General features: G+C 42.6%; 1 protein-coding gene across 1 annotated transcript; it reads right to left on the bottom strand.

Moving 5' to 3' along the window:
• Positions 1–17: 17 nt before the first annotated feature.
• On the bottom strand, positions 18–21,771 carry LOC102232221 (metabotropic glutamate receptor 6). Its single transcript, XM_023353391.1, has 11 exons — positions 21,268–21,771; positions 17,840–18,417; positions 12,183–12,399; positions 9,459–9,594; positions 9,187–9,341; positions 8,752–8,892; positions 8,433–8,633; positions 7,626–7,765; positions 5,754–6,377; positions 5,358–5,669; positions 18–2,831 (listed from the first exon to the last, which is right to left on the bottom strand). The coding sequence occupies exons 2-11, from the start codon at positions 18,368–18,370 to the stop codon at positions 2,592–2,594; spliced, it is 2,697 nt and encodes an 898-aa protein (XP_023209159.1). The 5' UTR covers positions 18,371–18,417; positions 21,268–21,771; the 3' UTR covers positions 18–2,591.
• Between the last annotated feature and the right edge of the window lie 1,138 nt (positions 21,772–22,909).

Raw genomic sequence — 22,909 nt, 5'->3', positions numbered from 1 at the left:
TTGGTCTGATGTAGTACTTTTTACTTAACGAACTGAAATTGTAATTTTCATAGCTGTAAGCCATAATCCAAATTAAATAATTTCTTTTCTAATTGAAGAACAACCTGCAAACAAATTTTTTGTGATGTAAACGTGAATTAAGTGAAGGTAACTGCTCAGTTCTGATAGGATTCAGTTAGTTGCTGTGATGTAACACAACTAACATGAAACCATGTTTCAGGTCAAGGTGCTAAACCCAAAAACCAGCAGGATTTGCTAACTGATGTGCTAACTATGCTGTTAGCAGTACAAGCTAATACCATTTTATTTCTATCACTAAACATCAAAAGAAAGGCAACGATTTTCAATTTTGAGGATAAGATTAGGTACAAAATCAAGATGAACCAAAACATGTTTGACTTCTCTGTTACCTTTTCACACTTCAAACTTACCAATTTTAATTTCTTTAAAAAAAAAAAAGGGGCCGCTAACCTACAGCCCATCCTTCAAACAAAGCAGCACCACTAACGGGTAAAAACGTTTCCTTTAGTTCGGTGAAACAAGAAAGTGAAAAAGTTCAAGTCGTGCTCCTTAACTATTTACTCTGTTGTAAAAAAACAAAAAGAAAATCCTGAGATGAATGAAGTTTACAAAGGAAACTAAAACAGGTCTATTAGGCGAACATGAGCTCGTATTGATTCGGTGTCATTTTAATCATTCCCAACATTTCCTCGACTGTATTTTCATCGTGATAAAGGCCGATCGGCTGCGCTCTGGCAGCTTCACAGGCGGTAGCATTACAGCTGCCACGCAGCCTGACCTTTTCACAGAATGCTTCATATTTTCACAAACAATATGGGGAAATACCAAACATTGTTTTCCAGAATGCTTATGCGAAAGTACCAGGTAGAGAACAAACATCCTGCTCACAATCACCCACGTCCTGTTTGTGCCCCTAAATGAAGTTTCCACCTAAAAGCGAATTAGGTTGTCTCATTACTACATTGGTAAAAAGAAAGAAATATTGCGTGACATAAGCGACTGGCTATTGAGACCAGCAGCGATACAGACATAGTGATATGTTTTAAATCTGCCTCCCTCCAGTGTGATACGAGACGGTCATCCCTCATAAACAACGTGTGAAACATTCATAAACACATGACCATGCAGTGCTTTAGGAGCCGCTCAGTCCCAACGGCTTCCACTAACGATGTAAATCTTCCTGTAGGAAAAAGGAAAATGCCTTTCTTTTTCCTAAGAAGTATTTCCGAAGGAGCGTTTTAAACTTCTAACACGCCTCCATTGAGCTGAGGTATAAGGACAGTCCTGCAGAGTCTTTTATGTCCACCAATCGTAGGCATGGATCTATTCACGAAGGGCTTTCAGAGACGCATTCAAACCAAAATGCTGTTTGGGTGGTTTCTAAACCCAAACAGCATTTTTTTTTTTTTGAAATAGAAATTAAATGTGAATTTTCTGTTCGCCACAAAGGGTGAAAATTATAACTATAGGCTCATATATGTAGGAATGTAGAAATTGTTTTGAAACCCGCACAGATTTTGTACATCAGGCACAATTTGCAGTTGGATGTTTGATCGTTGAAGCAGGAGGAATAGATCAAGATTCTTGAACTTCACAGCCAGTCGCCTGAAACTTGGTCACCTGTGGATGTGACGCATTAAAACTAGAGCTGCACCGACTCAAGTTTTCCAGTCGATCGCCTATCTTTTGAAAAGCCTGACCTGTCGATTCCAATTTTGACCGATACAAAATCGGCCAAAATTTTGTATTGGCCAATAAAAAAGCCAACTGAAAAAGGTGGCTTTTTTCAGACCAACTTTTTCTTGGTCTGAAAAGTTGGTAAATAAAGCAGCAAAGTCAAATCGTTGGCGACGTGCAGATGTGACCGGGTAGAAGATCTGTCACTTAAGCCAGGAGAGAAAAAGGATACACCTTTGCAGAGTTAGATAAGATCGGCTTCTCTTGTAAGTATCGTCCTATCTGCAAATTGTATCGGTGCACTCCTAATTAAAACTGTTTTTTGGAATGCATGAAGCAGGCCGACTTTAGGCTTGTGGAATGAATGCGATTTAAATGCGTTGACCATTCCTAAGAAGAAGAATGGTGAAATATCCGTGCAGAATTATGCCAGAATTATGCTGACCGCCTTAAAAAGTGCGTGGTTTCTCTGCGGTGTGCTGAAGGACATTTACTCAAATATCGGCGGATGTTTACGTACGTATTTGAGCTTCTACGTCTCATTTTGTCTCTTTTTGGATTAGAAAATCAACATTGAATTCAAACTTGTGCACCAATTTCATATTTTTAAAATGTAATTAATCCCACCTCCCCTTTATCCACCTACAGACTAGAGCAGTCAGTGGATAAAGGAGCATAAAAAAACCAGTTGTTTTTCCATTTGATTCAAGACGGCTCAGTATTGCTACAGTCCCGTGTGTGTGAGTGTTAGTTTTTCCTTTGTTTCCATGTTTCCCTCCAGGTTGAATAAAGTTTTCTAAACCTCCACATTTGCTGGTAGTTTGGTTCCACAACTCAAGGACAGAAACAGACGCTCAGATGTTTCCAGCTCTAAATGTCACCCCCCCGTCGTGTCACTGAGACCTGTCCGGCTCCACCTTGGACTCCCCGTTCTGCTTGTCGTTGACCTTCTGGGACAGGCGCGTGGACACGGTGGCCGCCTGGACCACGGCTTTGAAGCTGCGCTTCCTCTTCTGGACGTTCTGCTCCGGGTGGAAGATGATGACGTAGACCTTGGGGATGTAGAGCATGCCCAGGGACACGGTGGCGCTCAGGCTCATGGAGACGGTCAAGGTGGTGGTCTGGATGAACATCTAGAGACAGAGAAACACAAGCAGGGGATCTGGGAACAACGACAAGGCTCAGGAGAACAGGCTGTCGTATTTATTGTATTTTTTCCATTTTAAACCACAGCGGCCAGTATGCCCTGATGAATGATGTATGTCTCTGAATATGTAGTCTGGAGAAGATGTCCCATTTCTGGGTTTTCACAACATTTTCTCTTCACCGTTTACTTTACTTCTGAAAAAAAAAAATGGCAAAAGTAATCAAAAAGTACGACGGAGTACTGCGGCCATACTAAGATAAAACGAGAATAAAGTTGTACTGCGAGGGAAAACATCTAAACAACACGAAAATAATGTCGTGCTACGAGAATGAAGTCTAAATAATATGAGGCTACCGTTGCAATAGGAGAAAAGTCAATATTTTGAGAATAAAGTCGTAATATCGTGACTTTATTTTCGTAATACTATTCTCATAATGTTGGCTTTATTCTCATAATTTCATTTGTCTAGCTTTATTTTCTTAGCGTCACTAAAAGGTACCAATAACATGTGAAATTATATATATTTTCAAAAAGTCTGTCAAGGCAAAAAAAAAAAAATGAAGTGTATGCGCCATGAATAATACATGTGTCTGCCATAAATAAGTCACCAACCATCATCCCGCCGCTTCTCAGTTGAGGTTATACCGCTGTCCTCTGCCGTCTTTCGCATGTCTTTTTTGTATTATTATTTATTTTTTCTCGGAGGAATCTTCTTTCTTAGAGAAGCTTTCAGTGATTTTGTGGTACAGTGGAGAGAGAGTGTGTGGGTGTGTGTATGTGTGTGTGTGTGTTTGTGTTTGGCCCCGGGGCAAGCAGGGAGAGGTGCTCAGAAACGGATAACTTTTGCTGCCGCCATGTTTCGGGCTAACAGGTAGACCAGCTCCTCCCCGCGCGAGGCTCTCTGCACGTGACGGCTTGGTAACAGATGTCACTTTCACGACGCCGACAGAAGACGCGGCCTATATTTAGCCGTTTTCCCCCAAAGTGATGATTAATTGAACGAGACGGTTAAATTGGTCTCCGAGCGGTCCGGATCATCCCGTCGGCTCGTCTGTCCTCCTGTCGTCTTCCCTTCCTGTCTTCATTCACTTCACTTCCAGTTTGTAGAGGTGAAAAGACTTTAAAAGCACCCCAAGGCTTTAATTGTTTCAGCTTGACTGAGTCATAACGCGGCTCTCGATTAGTCAAAGCCTATCCGTATTTTTTTTCTCCGATATTCCTCCATCGGTCCCGTATCTTGCGGCAGAAAATAACCCCAAAGCTAATTTAAACCCTAAGTACAGTGGTGGCAGGATGTTCTGCGAGGGCAGCGGAAAGCAAATACGATTTGACAGGCAGCAAACCGAGATTTCACTTTGAGGATTTGAGGGTTTCTTTTCTTTCACTTTCCAACTGTGAGTGTGCTTGCCTTTGTGTGTTGCAATATTTTCAGCCACTGCACCAATTTAATGCCTTCATAGGGATAAAGGAAAGAGTTGTCTCAAATGGGAGTCGACAGATCATCCATTGTCTTTTTTTTAGACCAACAGTCCTTTGCAAACATTTTCACAACTCTTAGTCTCCATCCATCTACTGTTCAACTTCAGCTAGCCTGCCCCATGCCCACAGCGTGCTGCCTCTGACACCATGTGTCACCGTGGTGTATGAATGTGTGACATGTTGGATTTCCACCGCATAATCTTTTGGACGTAGCCCAGAAAGTTAAGTTAGGGTCTCCTCTGGTCAGAGAATCTTCTTCCACATGCTTGCTCTATTCACGTTCCTCGCTGCGTGTTGCGTTGATCGCCCCCGTGTGGTGAGCCCTTGAGGCTGAGTTGGTTACACTTTTAAAAGTTTGCATTAAGCGCACACGAGCCGAGCAAGTGGCCTGGCGTTTACACTAGACGCGGACGTTGGTGCGGTATTCTCTGAAAATGGCCCTCATGTAGGGTTCATTGAAATGCCAGTTCAGGCGTACCTGCATTGACAGGCCACAATCCGAATTGTTCAGTATGAGTGACGGGTGGTGCATATGTTGCAAAAATTCAAAGGTTCGGGGACTGCACTACTTAATAAGGCTCAGTCAGCCTAGGTCTTTTGTGTTTTGACATATCTGCAGTTAAAAGGCAATAGTGTAGCATTCCTACTGTATCAGTTGGCAAGATGTGAGGCAGTGAACCCTGCTTCACCCTTGTGTTCATTGACGCTTAGATTTGTGAATGGTAAGAACATGCGCCGAAGGTACAGTCTGAAATGTCTGAATACAGGATAGTGAAAGTATATTTCACTGTATGAAGTACTCTAAGTCCTCAATAAGACTAGGGGTGATGTTTACCAGTCGTCCTTGCCTAGTTTCAAATGGCCCTATCATTTGTTTTAATGTCTTATTTCTACCACTTTAATTACAGCAACAATTGACAATGTGACACTTTTAAATCGAAGAAACTTCATAATTAAAAAAATTTCCTCATTAAAAAAAATGTCAGCTAGATGTTGGGGAGCAGAAAACTGGGCTCATTCTTGAGTTCCCTACCTTCTCTGTAGACTGTGCTGTTCCAAAAAAGATGGGAACGAAGGCCAGCCAGATGATGCAGGTGGTGTACATGGTGAAGCCAATGGGCTTTGCCTCGTTGAAGGTCTCCGGGACTCCTCTGCTCTTGATGGCGTACACCGTGCAGGTGATCATGAGCACAATGCTGTAGCTCAGACAGAGTATAAGGGACAGATCCGACATGTCGCACTTCAGGATCCCACGTGCAAACTCCGGATTCGGAGGCTTTAGCTCATCGTAGTCAATGGTAGTGTGAGGGGGAACCACGCCAAACCAAATGAACACCCCCAGTAACTACAGAGAGAGAGTGAGAGAAGCATTAGACTGCTGTAGGTACCGAAGCGATGATGTATGTCACAAAACCATTTACCGGTTTACCTGAACCAAAATGAGGATGAAGGTGATAATCAGCTGAGAAGTGGGGCTGATGAACTTGGGAGGCGTGACAGATTTCTTGCCCTGTTCAAAGATCCGGTAGATCCGATTGGTCTTGGTGAGCATTGCGGAGTAGCTGATGCACATCCCGAGACCTAGCAGCAGCCTGCGTATGGTGCACACACCCGCACTGGGCTCCGCAATCATGAAGAAGGTGATGAGGTAGATGAGAAAGATGCCCGTCAGCAAGACATAGCTCAGCTCTCTGCCAGATGCGCGAACAATGGGTGTGTCGTTGAATCGGACGAAGGTGGCGATGACTCCAGTCGTGGCTAGGATTCCCAGTATGGCCAGGAAGACAGGGATGATGGCCCAGGGAGAGCTCCACTCCAACTTGATTATGGGCGTGGGCCGACAGCCTGTGCGGTTCTTCAGGGGCCGCATGTCAAAAGGGCACATGTCACAGGAGAACTCGTCCAGCAGGAACTGGTAGCCGTCACAGAGCTCACAGTGCCAGCAGCAGGGGACACCCTTCACCATCTTCTTCCTCTCACCGGGCTCACAGGGGAAACTGCACACGGACTCCGGGATCTTGCGGTCACCTCCTGACCACTGCATCTCCTCCAGCTACAGTAGATGTTCAAACACACACTCGTGTAACCAGTCTTGATTTCTGTTATTACGTAGATAACACTAATAGGAAATATTTTTTGCTGAATTTGACACAGCTGAAAAAAAAAGAACTCACAATGTGGCACTACTGCATATATTGCTGGAATTATACAAATGCTAACTATACTCAATGGTTAGCTTAGCATTTAGCTAGGGGAACAGTATTGCTCCTTTGGAACAATTAGAACAAGGAAACCACAAAATACAAATTTTAATTTTTTTTTTTCCAAGAAAAAAAAATACTGCTTATAACTGAAAGTTACTTGCTTTCAGATTGTGCTGCACTTTATAGAAGAGTAAGTCCTTTTAACAAAATGCTGGAGAAAACCCGACTGACCACAGTTTCCCCAGGTTACCTGAGAGATGTTAGCGTTCCCCTTTCCTCCACTTATTGGTCCATACAGCCAGTTGCTACAATCTTGCCAACACTGTTATTTGGAGACCTAAAGAGCACCACTTTCTCCTTCTTATTATGCTAGCACAGTTAGCTAGCATCTCTGTCAAACAGGAGGCCGGAGGCTAGCTACCTGAGCAGTTGTCCAAAATTAAACGGATAATATCAATTAGTAAGAGTTTTGTTGCTCTGTAAAGAGCAGAACGAAAAAAAAAAGCATGTTTATTTAACTACTACTAAACTGACCAAGTTTTTATTTTAGATTTTGTGTAGCCACATACTGTGCGTACATCAAGAGGATAGTGATCCTCTTGTTTAGGCTATCTTGTGTAAAATGTATCCGACTACGACCCCTTATGTAGAGTTTCAAAATATTTCTAGACTCAAGAGACAGATTGGTATATATATAATTTTGTTTTCATAACTGTACTCCATTAAAAGCTAATAAAAACAGTTTATTACTTCAACTGTCGATAAGTTTTATGAGGCAATCAGTCAGATTGGGTTATGCAGTTACTTAAGGTTTGAATTTTCTACTTATATTTCTGACTTTATTCACGCCAGCTGATTTCTCACACTGGAAAATGTTGGAAAGGTTGAAGTTGCATAATCCAAATCTTACATGAAGTCTTCCATTGTGGACTGAAGTCCCTCTCACTTAGACTCGCATCTAATTGATTTTGCTAACTTTTTATTTTGTCACTATTATTTTTATCTTCTCTACTGACTCTTTGTCAAAACCAGATACCTTTTTTTTAATTAATTTCCCATTAGTTGGTATAAGAGGTCTGAATCGTGCAGATATTTACGTTAAGTCGCAGGTGGTTTGTCCATTGGCCGATAACCCTGTAGCCGGGGTTGCTGACGTTGGATATTTGGTACTGGAAGATATCGTAGCGACCGGGAGCGTCTCCGTTCTCATTGAACATCACTGCCGTACCTGCGCTGCCTGTTGTTTGGAGGAAGACTTTTAAAAAGTTGAACCCACACAAGACGTGTGACAGAGAAATCGAGGATACAGAGAGAGAGAGAGAGAGAGAAAATGCCCACACACTGTTGAATACAGTGTTGCTTACTTTAGTCTTGCGCAGTCATTTGAAAGCTAAGTGCAGGATGCTTTTTAGCAGCTCCAAGCGTACAGTCTTTCAGCGCACTCTGCTCTCTTGCCCTAACGTGATTGAATGCTCCTCTCGGGTCCCTGCAGGCGCTCTCAATCAGAAAGTCTTCTATACAAGACAAGGTCGCCCAGGAAGGAGGAAAGTAGTAAATAGGATGCTTCCATAGAACACTTTTTTTTATTTCTAATTTTTTTCAAACTGTGACTCTTTTTCTATAAAAGACGAGAGAGCGATGAAAAGCGGGAGTGTTGTGCGCACAAAAGACCGAGGAGGTAGCCTCAAGGGGAGGGGACTCTCTTTGAGAGCAACGTGTTGTGTTCTGCAGTTTGGAGCATAAGCAGAAAGCATCTCAAAGCTTTCACATTAAATCTGGCCTTCCCTTCTGCCACTCTCTCCTTTAAATCATCTTATTTTATTTATTTTTTTGTCAAAGTTTCCTTTGCCGGGTCTAAATCTTAATTTCCTTTCAGTTTGGCCTCTTTTCTAAACGTGACTCACCGTTAAAGTTTACAGAGCGAATGTACTGGAGGAGCATCCGCCCCTCCACGGGGTCCATCTTCTCGCAGACGCCCATGGAGCCGGGACAGAGGTCCATGTGCATGCTGTGCAGCGCATGGGCCATGGCGTACACGGCGTCGATGACGAACTGCACCTTGCCCTCCTGTTCGTACTGAGAGTCCCGGCTGATTCTTTCTTCGCCTGGCGGGAAACATGCCACACAGACACACACACACACACACACACACAGAACCGAGGTTAAGTTTCAAATGTGTACGGTCAGTGTCTTCGCTGCGGATCGAAACCGTGGCCTCCTCACTTGTGCATTTCCTTCTGTCGGGGTCGTATTTTATGCCAGGTCGAGTCAGTTTGCACTTGAAGTCGTCCTCCCAGAATTCAGCGAACCAGATGTTCCTTCTGTTGTTTTCGAGGGACCTCGAGGTGAAGTACTGGTCAAACCCTGGATCGAGAAGCATTTCATATTGAGTTCAAGTTCATGGGGGCTTATACGCCAGTGAAACAGACAGCTGGGGTGAAAATCAGAAGGGGAAAAAAAAAAGTCATATTTTTATACAAGCATGTTTGAATGTGCTTCTGGTTTCCTCAATTTAAGTAGGATGGCAATATCAGATCGAACTTATCAATCAGTTGTGAACTATTCTATAGCATTATTAGTTGACTCATCGATGACTGTCAGATGTCATATCCCTTTGGATGTGCACCCAGCCTTCCCACATGTATAAATCTCGCATACCATCAATAGAGGCTCTTTTCGGCAGGATGGTGACCGCTCCCTCTGCCACCTCTTCCTGATCTTCGATGGGGGAGCTTTTGGCCCCCCAGCTGTCGGACCCGACAAACAGGAAGTGGCCTGTCAGGTTGGCTTTTTTTGCAGCCTGCAGCACCCGTCTGAAACACACAAGCACAAAATATAATGGAAAAGAAGTATAATGGATATAATGGATCTGTGGTGGATTTCGCCATCTCTCGTATCGTAAAAGCGGCAGCCAGCGGAGCTCGACTCACTTGATGTCGTCTTCGTTAGCAAAGATGATTACCCCGCGAGCGTTAGAAGTCTCCATCAGTCTCTTGATGATTTTGTCGAACTCGCCTCGTCTGGGCTCTCTGGGGATCTTTATGGACTGAGCGATGCAGAGACCCCCTGCAAAACAGGCAGTACAGACAATGTCGGGACTGTACATCCAATTCAGTTCAAAAATACTTTATTGATTCCAAAGGGAAATTAAATATTGTGCTGTGAAAAGTATTTTACCTTCCCACAAATTTCTTGTGTGTTTTCCAGACACAGCACCGTTTTATAGCATAATCAAGTAACTGTGTTACTTTCAGTTGTTATAAAAATGCTACAGGCATCAAATGTGACTTAAAAGAAACATGGCTTCGTAATTTAGCGCCTCGTAATCGGGCCTCTATCTTTTTAAAAACTCCTGCTCTTTCCGAAACTCCGCCTTTAGGAAGTCTTCACAACATGGCTCCTCTATTAACCCTTTAACAACGATTATACCAGTGCTTTACCGAGAAGTAGCTCTTCAGCATGCACGGTCCCATCAGATGTTTGCTAATTGCTGATGACTAGTCTGAAGGAGCTGAGCGGGAGAGGGCTGCTCTGTGAGGCTGAAGCTCAGAAGCTTGGAAACTGCAGCTCGAGGGCGGAGCTAGGTCCACCCAAGCGTTTTGCACAGCTGAAAGGTTGCCGTCGGAGACTATAGGATTTCTCAAACATGCATGAAAGAATCAAGGCAACTCTCCAGGTATGACGAGGGAATATCATCATGACATCATGTAAAACTCAAAAAAGTTGATTTTACGCAGTACTACTCCTTTAAATGTTTCAGGTCATCAAACAAATTTTAATATCAAACTACGAGTAGAAACAAAATCCAGCTATTAAATGATGATTTCATTTATTGGGGGGGGAAAGCTATCAGAACCGATGCGTTTTATTTCATTCTCATTGATTTTTGAGCATAAATTATCTGTTCAATGTCAACAAAAGCATCTTGTTCCACATGCTTGTTGTGTCCTCTGCCAACTGCAAGCAGGACTATTTCATAGGCGTTAAGAGAACACCTATCAAGAAGCCTTCAGGAAGTTTTCTTCTTGCCACACTTCCGTGAAACACCAACTTTGTGAAATGCACAACCGACAGTTGTCTAGAAAAATCAATATGTACAAACAGTTTTGCAAGGCTACATGTATGCTGTCAAATATTGATAGGAGGTGTACATGGTTTGGTTGCTACCCTGGCTTATCTCAAAAGTCAGGCATAATAAGTTCTTAGTAGTGTAGTCATGAAAGATTCAAGAACGTAGGGTCACGCAAGGGGCTCTGAGACTTCTGCTGGCATGCTGCTGTTTAGCAAGTACACTGTTAAAGAGCCTAATTTGGCACGCTAGCTTTTTGTGTAGCAGCACTAAGTACCACCAAGTGTGGCAGCAGGGAATTTACACGACTCCCTCTGGTTTTCCAGTGTAAAAACACAGCTGTTAGCTCTGGATTTGGTGTTAACGTCTGACTCGTTACGATTCCCCAACAAGAAATCGTGACCGTCTGCTCAGTTTGCACTGCACACTATCCAAAACATATCCCCATGCAAACCATTTGGTAAAGATGTGTGAACAGTCATAAAACATTTATCTTTTATCCCAGTTAAGTTATCCGTCAATCAGGAAAAATCTAACTTTTGAGAAATAACTGCCTTTATTTCAATCGTTGCTATTTTTGTGACTTGGCCAAATGTTTCGGATCATTATGAATGCCGATCCGTTTCCTGCTTTCAGACCACCAGATTTTTAAAAAAAATTTAACATAGCATTTTGAAATTACATAAAGTTCCTAATGCCACACACTCCACTGGGGTTCCAAGAAGCTTTGGAGAAGGAGAAACATAAGTTCTTGAGATGTGGTGACCCTAAAATGCCCTTCCTCCCTACAGTTTTATGTACATCTAATCTCAAGGTGAACAGGAAGTGATTGGTTCTTAGCTAGAATATTTTAGAAACTCTAAGCGACTTTAAAAAAAGTTGATTTGTTTAAAAACACTTTGTTGCACTTATTTTAAGAGTTTTTAGCTGCACACAGTGGTGCAAAAAGTGGGTATCTAACGTGACGTATGGCTTGCTAGGTTAGACAGGGCGTCAGAATAATGGCGGAAAAATTATTTCTAGCAGCATTTTCTGAATTTACTAGCGACAGCTGTTGCCTGTGCAAGTTACATAATCAATAATTGATTAAGTGTCCTTCTGCTCTCACCCCCACCCCCATGTCGCTCGCCATCATTTCATGAAATGACGCTGCAGCCCCTTCGAGAAGGCCCCAATAATAAGTTTGCATACATCTCAGAAAGTACCCAAATTTATACCATTAAAACCAATTCCTCCATTCAATTATGAAATTTTAGGATAATATTCCTGCAATAGAAAAAAAAATTCATTTTAAGCCCTTGTACACATCTTTGCCAGCGGTTTGATTGTCAAAATTGCTATAAACGTCAAAAAGTGGTAGCGTGCCCTCTGTGGTCACTGATGTCGGACTTTTTTTTAATGGTATTGAATCGGTACATTAACGGTAGGCCTATATGGCGACGAGCTGCAATTGCTCATCATTGAGTATTAAAGGATTGCCCTTTCGCATTCCAGTCGTTTAATAAGCGAGAGCAGCGCAGCTCGATGAGTAATCCCCCCCTCGTTGTGGCAGCACGTTTACAGTCTCACGGGCAGCGAACTCGACCTGCTTCTCTGGATATCTGCACAAAGGCGTCCACGCCGCTCTCCCCGTAGTTGCCTTCGGAGGCCAGCGTGGAGACGTAGTTCCATCCCATGGCCTTGACGATGTCCAGCATGGCCTGGGCCTGGTAGGAGTCCGGTGGCACCACGCGGGAGAAGAACTCGTAGCGACTGTTGTCGCTCAGCTCCGGGGCGGTGGAGGCGTAGCTGATCTGGGGGATCTGAGGCACACACACACACACGGGACGGGGTCAGCTGTGAGCAGAGGGGTCGGGTCGAGTGGAAAATGCGAGCGGCGCTGATTATTAGGCCGATGCGTGAATAAAAAGTGAAAAAAAGGAATGACAAGAGGACGCACTGAGCCATGTCAGAGGATGATGCACCACTTACTCACAGAAACACAAAGTCTAAGTGAAGGCTTTCTATATTTATCCTATCTGGATGTTGAGCATAAAAAAAAAGAGAAACATTTGGTCTAGATTTAACTCTTAGTGGCTGACATAGAAATTCAGATGCAACAAGCTAAAAGCATTTGTTTCTGGGTAAAAAAAAAAATGGATATGGAGATTAATTTACTAGTGTGCTACTTCTTTTAATGACGGCAGTGCATGTTGGCAGCCTTAACCCTGAACCTGCTAATGCCATCCAGGGCTTCAGCGTGGCTTATCGGCGAGGCCCTCCGCAGGGAGCGAGGGGGGATGGGGGGTGAACACAAAGGTAGACACAAGGGCTGGGGAAGGGGGAGAAGGAGAGAGGGGCGAGAACCATTTCACAGATTATCTGGAAGGATTATAGGGGTTTTAAGCAAATTATGTTAAGCACAGAGGGAGAGACGGCGATCAAGAGACTAGAAAAAGGTTAGCATTTCTCAGCTGTGAGCCATACAATAAACGTTGCTTGATGCAGCTCAGCGTAGCAGCTGTTTTGAACCCTCCCAAACTCCTAATTTCCTGTTTGATATTTCAAGCAACAGCGTTTTTTTGTGTTTTTCTTTTTTTTGGGGGGGGGCTTGGTTCTCCCCTTCCCACCCCCGAAAAACAAAACCTCTTTTATGAACGTTAATGAAGAGTCTGCACCAGGATCACAGAGCAGATCCAAATGTTTGCATACAAATCGCTAATGAGCGAGACAACGTGTAATCCCCTGCAAATTAATCCCACAGAGGCGTCCGCTCTAATTCTGGCGGTACAATCAATAAGCCACATCGGTGACACAGCAATCCCCTCCGTGAATTCATGAGTCATGAATTCATGAGTCAGGAGGGGGGAAAAATCTGCGTTTCCCCGAGGCGGGTGTGCAAAAGACACAATGACAGATTATGTGTTGGTAGTTAACTTCCATTAGAGTTGTTAATTCTTACATAAATAAACAGTGAAATGGGTTAGTTATTGCAAATTGAACTGCAATCGCTTTTCATCCTGTCACCGTTTGCCTTGTATTTGAAGCCTTTTCATTTTTCCCAAATTTTAACACACGAATGTGTTTTGATCAAAGTCGGTGTATGTTAGGGTCACTGTCATGGTCAACGCCCAACTCAAACCGCATCTGACCAGATCTGTGTGTTTCTCAAAACGTGTGGTGTTCATCTAAAGTCGTTTGGTGTCGTCTACCGAGAGCGTTTCCTGCCACATCCCCTACAATGTTTTAATTTTAATTTTTTCCAACAACAGGTTGTTTTTTTCTTCTTCTTGCCAATCTTCCATAAAAGGACGGATTCACGCAGTGCAGGGACTAAAGGTTGTCCCGTTGATAGACTCTTCAGGTTTCTGCAGCTGATCCATTGGGGCCCCTTGGCTGCTTCTTTGGTTTCTGCTCTTTAAGTGTGTGCAGCTATTTCATAGCAGCTACATGTTTGGAACAAAAGTTGAAACTATAGTGTTGAGTGGACATTTGTCAAGGCAGGAAGCCTTGTTTACAGTCATTGCACAAAAATCTACAATAACAGTAACAATAATAATAATATTAATAATGTATTAGACAAAAATAACCCAGCCTGATTAAGATCAGTTGTTCAGTATATATTGTATCTCAGACCAGGAGCCTCTGCAGTCTGTTGCTATCTGGATATCAGGAGCAAATACAGCATTTAGCTAAATGTACCCTATCCAGGTCATAAGTTAGTTTCATCCTGAATCAGCACCATCCTGCTGCTCTGATGCTGTTTTGTTTGTTTTTTCTTCTTCTGATCCATTGAGCTGCTGAGAGGTTTTTGTTTTATAAGAGGAGGTTGGGATCTATGATTCTGTAGTTCACATCTGCCTCGACTGCAAGCCGCTTCCCATTGGCTGCTGCCTCAGCACGCTCGCTGTGACGCGCGACGTTCGGGTGGGAACGCACGAAACACCCGACTTTGTTTTCCCTCCAAGCTCGGCCTGTCGGATAACCGAACGTGGGATTTCACAGAACGAGCCAGCGCCGTACGGAGGCAGCGAGTTAAACATGCGTCACATTTTGTCACGCTACCTACGGTGGCCGACTACGGTGGCCGACAGGTGCAAATGCGCAGCAAAAGAGAAAACATGCAAACAAAAAAGAAGACACCCCCGAATGAAATGCAGCAAATAAAAAGAGAGACGCAAACACCCCCGAATGAAATGCAGCAAATAAAAAGAGAGACGCAAACACCCCCGAATGAAATGCAGCAAATAAAAAGAGAGACGCAAACACCCCCGAATGAAATGCAGCAAATAAAAAGAGAGACGCAAACACCCCCGAATGAAATGCAGCAAATAAAAAGTGTTGAAAACGGAAGTGCTCCAGACCACTAGGGGGAGTCAAAGAAAATAGTATTCATTTCTATGGGACCAGATGCAAGATTCTTCTTCTTCTTCTTCTTCTTGGTATTTATTGGCGGTTGGCAACAAACTTACAGTAGCATTACCGCCACTTACCAGTATGGAGTGTGGTTCGAGATGGTCTATAAACTTTCACTTTCTACCTTTTCCCTCCATTAACTCCTGATTAAACATACCCCCACACATACACACCTGCTTATATTATCCAACTTGCTTATAGCTTTATATACCCCTCTTTGATATTCTTTACACACTCACACCCAACTTGCTCTACTCATATCCTATGAAATAGCTTTGTTTTTTTAAGATACCGAATAATTATTTGAATATGTCTACTCCCGAAATCTCTCCTCAAAAATTCTATTAAATTAAACCTTTCTTTAATACCTACACACTCTCTCAGCATGCATCTTCTCTCTTCTTCATACTTACAACACTCTAAAATAACATGCTCTATTGTTTCAGACTTCTCACAATAATCACACTTTCCAGATGCAAGATTCAGAGAGATACCTTTACTTTCTTTCAAATTTCTTTCTCTGAATCTTGCATCTGGTCCCATAGAAATGAATACTATTTTCTTTGACTCCCCCTAGTGGTCTGGAGCACTTCCGTTTTCAACACTTTTTATTTGCTGCATTTCATTCGGGGGTGTTTGCGTCTCACTTTTTATTTGCTGCATTTCATTCGGGGGTGTTTGCGTCTCTCTTTTTATTTGCTGCATTTCATTCGGGGGTGTTTGCGTCTCTCTTTTTATTTGCTGCATTTCATTCGGGGGTGTTTGCGTCTCTCTTTTTATTTGCTGCATTTCATTCGGGGGTGTTTGCGTCTCTCTTTTTGTTTGCTGCATTTCATTCGGGGGTGTCTTCTTTTTTGTTTGCATGTTTTCTCTTTTGCTGCGCATTTGCACCTGTCGGCCACCGTACGCTACAGTCCCAAACTTCAGCGTATTTTATGACAATTTGATTAGAAAGACCACAAAGTAGTGTGTGTGGATTATGAGCTGAAATAAAAACGGTAAATGTTTCACAAAATTCGGAGCGAATGAAGTCTGAAAAAACAAAGTGGTGTTCAGATTTGAGAAATGTTTGACTGATATTTGCCGTTCCAGCACATTTTCCCACATCAGCTGTAGACTGACGCTCTCCTTCAAAAACACCTCTGGATTCATACCGAGATTAAATTCAATCCATTATGTGGCTTCTACAGCCAATTACTTACACTGGATTTTATTTAGAGGTATTATATTAAAGGGGACTGAGTACCTAAAAGTTGACTGATTTTCATTTTGTGCTACAGTTCTGCACCGTAACAGAGGATCCAGCAGTGAGCGAAAGAGGAAGGGCAGCGTCAACACTGAGGGAGAACGGCGCCAGAAGGGCTAATCACAGGTGAGTGGACGCAGCTGAGGAAGGGAGCAGGCAGAGGCACACGAGGACATGAAAAACAGCTGGGGAGGGGGAATCGGGTGAATCAAAGCAGAGGGGAGTGAAAAGGAAGAATACTGAAACTGACATAAACAGGAAACGGAAAGAAACGTTAAACTACTTAAACCAGCTTAAAGCAGAAATGACGAGGATGAATAAACTAATATAAAGGAATAAACCAAAAAATAGCGACATGTAAGCAAACACACAGTCAGAACAGGAACATAAAACGAAAACCAAACGTTCAAACACCTATAGATCAAAACAAGATTGTGGCTATTGCACAACAAAACACTTCATTATCAAAATTCAATATGCTAATTTCAGACACCAAATGAAACAAAAACAATATTACAAACACAGATGCTTCCAGTCAAATGGTGGGCTTTAGGACAAAAACAACAACAGAAAACAAATATGGTGCTGAACTGGTGAGTTGAGGCTGTAAAGGAACCAAAATCAAAAGATGGAGACGATAGAAAATAAGCACCGTTAGAAAAGAGCTGGTCATTTTTGACAGAAGTTATTAGTCAACCCATTAAAGCTGAAGATAAACTGAAAACTTGGAAAACGATTCAACAATTGTTGCTTTAGAGTGTTTATGAAGTGGAAAACGTTTTCAATTTTTAATTTTTTTTTCCGCTTTGCTAACCTTCAGAAATATCAACTAAAGCTTCCATTTGATGTCTGTCACAATCTCTGGACCCATGTAAAGTATCTACGTACAGCTCACTCCTGACTCACTGGACTTTCATAACCAGCACTGGGTTATGAAAAATATTCTTTGGAAGTTGTCTGTGTTTTTTCAACTGAGTTAGGATTATTTTGCACCGCTGAATCCTAAAGTGACATCCATTTTTCCTCAATCAGGTTTTTATTCTTATTTGATTTAGAGAAATCCGACCTCCTGACTAAATTCATGACATTTTTGTGACTTTATCAGTTCATTTCTGTTAATATTTCTTATCCAAAAAATGGTTATAGGAGAACAAAATGGTTTTCTAACAGAGTGTGTTAATTAAATCTACAAACTTAGATTTCTTTAAATTGAATAATAAACACTAATAAGGGTAAGTACATATAAACTGAACATTTCGTCTTCATTGTGTGAAATTCTCCGTCTCTTTTCTGTGCTGATGGAGTCTCTCCTCCTGCTGTTCACTCACTGATCCAGATTCTCAGGGTCCAGATGTGAGAACAAGTCGTACATTTTGATGCTCATGTTGCTCCATAGTTCAGGAAGTTGACCTGATTGAGTAAAACCAATGTGATTTCTGGATTCAGCTCATCAAAATGACCCTAAAACTGTTGAAAAACCCCAGGCCTTTTTTTAGCTGTTGACCAGTGCAGTTTATCGCTTCCGTCTTTGTCGGTCAGAAGGAGGACATTCAGGCCACTCAGCCGTTTCCCTTCATTAGCAAAAAGAAGTAAAACCTCACCGCAAACAGTCTGAGCACGTTGGCCACCATGATGGACACGGAGCTGCCCGACGCCCCGATCACTCCCACCACCCTCTCCGGTTTGGGGATGATGGGGGGCTCCCCGTTGGAGCAGCGGACCCCCGAGTTGTCCTTCTGGATGAGGGCCTGGACGAAGGTGAGCGACTGCTCGAGGGCATAGGTGTCCCTGGAGCAGGTGTCGAGGATCCGGGCCCCCAGGGTGATGTTAGGCAGCAGGTCGGGGTCGCTGTTGATCTGGTCCAAGGCGTACAGCATGGCCTCCAGCCGATGGATCCCCTTCTCCCTCTTGATCTCGCCGCAGGGCACGCCGGCAGGGCCCCGGGAGTGCACCGGGAAGAGCCCGCCCAGGGTGATGTCGCCCTCGATTTTGAGGCTGGACTGGGGCTGGGTGCCCAGTGAGAGGGGGCTGGAGCCCACCAGCAGGAGCCAAAGCACACGAAGCCATGGACGGGACGCCAACAGCGAAGTGGAACGGCAGAGGAGACGGTATGGACAGGCCTCTGGCATCATGATGATGTCCAGCAGAGGTACTGGCAGCACCGGGCCACTCCGTCTACCTGTGGAGCCCCGGGGGCAGAAAACAGGAGCAGTCAGGGGGGTAAATATCGTGTCCTATTTCTCTCTGTTTTACGATATTCTTCTGTTTTCTGCTGTAAAGACAGAAAACATGATAACATACAGAAAACTTGTATGATATTCTTTTGTATGACTTTGTAATGTTTTCTGAAGAAGTTGTCGTTGAAAGTGAGAATTTGTTCTCAGTCTATTTACCTGGTTAAATAAAGCTTACATTTTTAATTGTTTTTTTTTTTATTCTTTCTCGATCTCATAGATCTACAGCTCTGGGGAAAAAAATTAAGAGACCACTTAAAATGATCAATTTCTCTGATTTTACTCTTTACATGTAAATGTTTAGGTAAAATGAACATTGTTCTTTTATCCTATGAACTACTGACAACATGTCTCTGAAAATCCAAGCAACAATTTAGTATTAATTTGCAGAAAATGAGAAACCGTCGAAATAACGAAAAAACATGCAGCGCTTTCAGACCTCAAATAAAGCAAAGAAAACAAGTTCATGTTCATTTAAAGACAACAACACTAACGTTTTAACTCAGGAAGAGTTCAGAAATCTATATTTGGTGGAATAACCAGGAGGTTTTCAGAGGTCTCTTCATTTTTTCCACAGCTGTACGTCCTGTAGGGGGATCCTCAGAAAGTTTCCGTACTCCTTTACATGTTTTCCCACACTTAGACCAACTTCAGATGGGTTTTATATGACACACAAAAGAAGATTGGTGTGTCAATTAGATGTTTTGCAAATAAAAACCGAAGCGGACACTTGAATTGCTGCCCATTGTTTTGTTTTGTACAGCAGCTCAAGAAAAAAAAAAAAAAAAAAGTCTGGAATTTGACTAGGCCGCTCCAACACATGACTGCGTTTCAATCTAAAGCGTTCCACTGTAGCGTTGACTGTATTTTTAGGGTTGTTCTCCGGTGGGAACCGGTTGTTCTCATTACACACAGCGTGTTGCACGGAGGACAGAGGGCTCAGGTTTTTGTCCTGCTACAGGAAACGTACGCAGTGATCAGACCATGGCCGTAATAATCAGTAGGTTTTTTTTCCCCCAATAAACGTAAACCGAACAATTTGTCGAAGGAGAGATGTAAACGGTCCGCCTCATTTATACCAACCTCGCAGCTAAATTTGGTGACTAAAGCGTCGCTCTAATTTTTGCAGCCAGGACTCAAACATTAGTCAGCGCAGAGAGAAAGAAGGACGGATTCAGAAAGAAATACGCAGCGTTAATAAAGCTCTTCCCACGGTGAGTCGAGCAAACGTCAACATTTCAGGAAGACGGCAACATAAAGAAAGCTGCTAAAAAAAAAAAAAAAAAAAGCAAAACTGAGAAACCTCTAAAAGTCAAGGAGTGATCCAGAGTTTAGAGTTGAAATTCTGGATCTCTCCTTGATTTCACTCTTATTCTACCAGGAAGAGAGAAATCAAAAGATGGTCGCCATGGACACCGAGGTGTGTGAAAGCGAGGAGAATCTCAGGCGTTCATCGTTACATAAATCACAAGAAAACTCCAGTTTGGGGGGGAAAAATGTTGAACGTATCAAAACAGTTTTGACATATTTCAGCTGCAAAAATCGAACATTGTCACTGCTGAATTTAGGTCACGTGTCAAACTCCAGGCCCGTGGGGCCAAAACCGGCCCGCCGCAGCTTTTCAAGTGGCCCTCTAGATTCTAAACACTAAGAGTGCTTAAATATTATGTTACAAGTCAAATCAATGCAGTTCTTGTTTATTTGCTGCCAAATTGTATCAATCAGTCCCCCCAGTTTCTCGAGAATTATGAAAATTCACACATAGTCAACAAATTAGCAATTTTTTTCTAATACATAATTGGGAGTTTATTGCAGATTTTACTCAAACATTTTCAAATATGTTCTTACTTGTACTAAACAGCTGCCTCAGCCTTCATTGATGTCAGATCGTAGATCACGATCTATACAGCGAGTAATAAAAAGTCAAATTCACCATCATAAATAAGCGCCACTATCTGCAAATATTTCTAATTTAGTACCACAAACACTTTGGTTTTTATTGCAAAAAAAAAATATAACAACACAAAAATAATCACAAAATCCTGGAGGAACTGAATAGATGTTCAATAATATTTAATTTTAAGAATTAATTGATATTTTAACAGTTGGTGAAAGGGTTTTATCAATATGTTCTGCCACAACCGGCCCTTTAAGAACCTTCATGATCTGGATTTGGCCCAAAACAAAAATGAGTTTGATGCCCCTCAGTTAGGTGCTTGTGGTTGCACTGTTTCAGGAACTAACGTTTGTTTTAGTTTTTTCTGCTTTTGCTTTACTACACAACTGAAACAAAACTCAGGAAGAAGGCCAAAACAAGTGCATAAAAAGTAAAGTTGATAAAAAAAAATGTAAAAAGCAACCAAAAACGCAGAGACGAGGAGTTTTGTAAACAACCTGCAGGATGACACGGAGGGAACGCTGGAAGCTTTTATCGTGAAGGGCTCAGAGCCGGTGATGGAAAACATTATAAATTTTGCAAAACCAGAAAACATCACGAAAACTGACGGGGCAATCCGTGCCTCGAAACCCCAACCAGCTTGATTATATCTGCATGAGAAGAGCAAGAGAGAGAGAGAGAGAGAGAGAGAGAGAAGCATCCACAGCTGTCTGTGGAGCCTGGACATTTTTACTTGATGTTTTTCACTCCAAAGAAGTTTGAAGTCACTGAATCTGTCCAGATTCAAAATACAAAATACAGGGATGATAGAGAAAGTAAGACAAATCACTTTTTTAAAAAAAAAAAAACAAAAACAAAAAGTTGCAAACAACTTGTATGAAGTCAAGTCATTACTCACCTGCCCATTCTTCATGGATCACTCTTCATCCATTCATCCATCACAGGAGATTCTCCAGGCGGGCCTCCAACCTCGGTCCCGTTTCGACGGACTGCACTTCAAACCCAAGGCTCTGTCATCTCAGACTGCCTGCTCTGCACGGTTAAAAAAAGACAACAAAAATAAAATAAAAAAAAACTAAACAAAAAACAAGTTAGAAAATATTTGAAAAAAGAAAAAAAAAAAAACGGATGTGATTTTAAAAAAAGACTAAATGAAGAAGAGGCTCTGGAGGGTTTTCAGAGCGCGGTATCCTGGCAGGAGCAGAGATAAGTGCAACATCACGGCATGAGAATTTCCAAATCTCCGCCAAATCCCTTAAAAGCTCTCCTCCTGTTCTGCCGTCCTTTTTTCAGCCGTGCGTCCCTGTCCAGAGCAGTCACTCCTCCCTCTCTCCGGTGAACACTCGCTCTCTCTCTCTCTCTTTCTCTCTCTCTCTCTCTCTCAGAGCACTAATGGCCTCAGATTGGGATTATCATGCAGCCGTCTGTGAAGAAATCACTAGGTGGACAAGCTCACTTTTTGCTCTCTCTCTCTTGCAGCTGCAGCAAAAAAAGGAGAAAAAACCCTCCTCCCCCTCCATCACTTTGAGAGATTAGATGAGCAGCAATTTGCTCTCTCTCTCTTTCTCCCTCTCTCTCACACAAACACAAACACACCATATCCACTCACTATCACAACCCCGTCAACACACGCACACACACACCCACACACACAGGGCCGTGCAGAGGCCAGGAGGGGCAGGGGCTCAAATTTAAAAAAGGGGCACATTGAACAAAACTCCGTACAACAACATAGCAACAACCCATGTTAATCAAGAATCTAATTGGATCCTATTATATTGTTGCCATCATGCGGGGAAATGCAAAGCAAATCTAGTCTATATTTTCCCCAACAGGTATAAAGTTTCTGTTTCTGCTGCTGACAGTCCTGGAGGGCTGAGCTGATCTGAGACTGTAGCTGTTAAACAGACCAGAGGAGAGAAGGTCAAAGGTTATGAAGTTATGAAATAAGCTAATTTGCTGCCATTTTACTAATGAAAACCTAATAATATCTGTTAAAAGTCCGTCTGTTTGTTTGGCACTGCATTACCCAAGATGCATCTGGGTTTTTTTTCTCAGAAAAAAAAGAATTCTGACTTTAAAGTCAGAATTTTTTTTTTTCGGTGGCCCTAATCCTCTTCCGTACTCGGTGGCATCCGCGTACATCCACCATCAATCCTTCTTTGGACTTCCGTGTATGAAACCTGTGTGCGTTTTTATGATGTAAGTGTGCAGTTTCATGTCGGATATTTGTGTTTGTGTCGGTTGTTGGCCCAGGAGGTGATGACGTCCTCGTGTTTCTCTGGCTGCCGACAATGCAGGCGTTTACTTATAACAGCTCAGGTTATATACTATACTTTGCCAGATACATATTGTTATTGTATCTGGCAATAACAATATGTTATTGCCAGATAACATATTGGAATATGAGGAATTACCCTCATATTCCATGATGGTAATTCCCTCAGGGAATATGAGGGAATTACCATTCATTCCATGCGTTCTGACGGTTTTTGTCATTTGTACTATTTGTTGCATTTACCCGACTGTTCATTTGTGGT

The sequence above is a fragment of the Xiphophorus maculatus genome, chromosome 20 (genome assembly GCF_002775205.1).
Source record: "Xiphophorus maculatus strain JP 163 A chromosome 20, X_maculatus-5.0-male, whole genome shotgun sequence".
NCBI classification, from domain to species: Eukaryota; Metazoa; Chordata; class Actinopteri; order Cyprinodontiformes; family Poeciliidae; genus Xiphophorus; species Xiphophorus maculatus.
The sequence above is the reverse complement of the archived record's forward strand: the minus strand, read 5'-3'. Positions and strand labels throughout refer to the sequence as shown.

What these genes read in the sequence shown, in the direction of transcription:
- LOC102232221 (XM_023353391.1), bottom strand. Translation starts at nt 18,370, where the DNA reads ATGATGCCAGAGGCCTGTCCATACCGTCTCCTCTGCCGTTCCACTTCG. An exon ending in CGACAGAAGGAAATGCACAA is followed by an intron (nt 8,634 to 8,751) that starts GTGAGGAGGCCA and finishes GTTTCCCGCCAG; the next exon opens with GCGAAGAAAGAATCAGCCGG. An exon ending in TCATCCTCATTTTGGTTCAG is followed by an intron (nt 5,670 to 5,753) that starts GTAAACCGGTAA and finishes CTCTCTCTGTAG; the next exon opens with TTACTGGGGGTGTTCATTTG.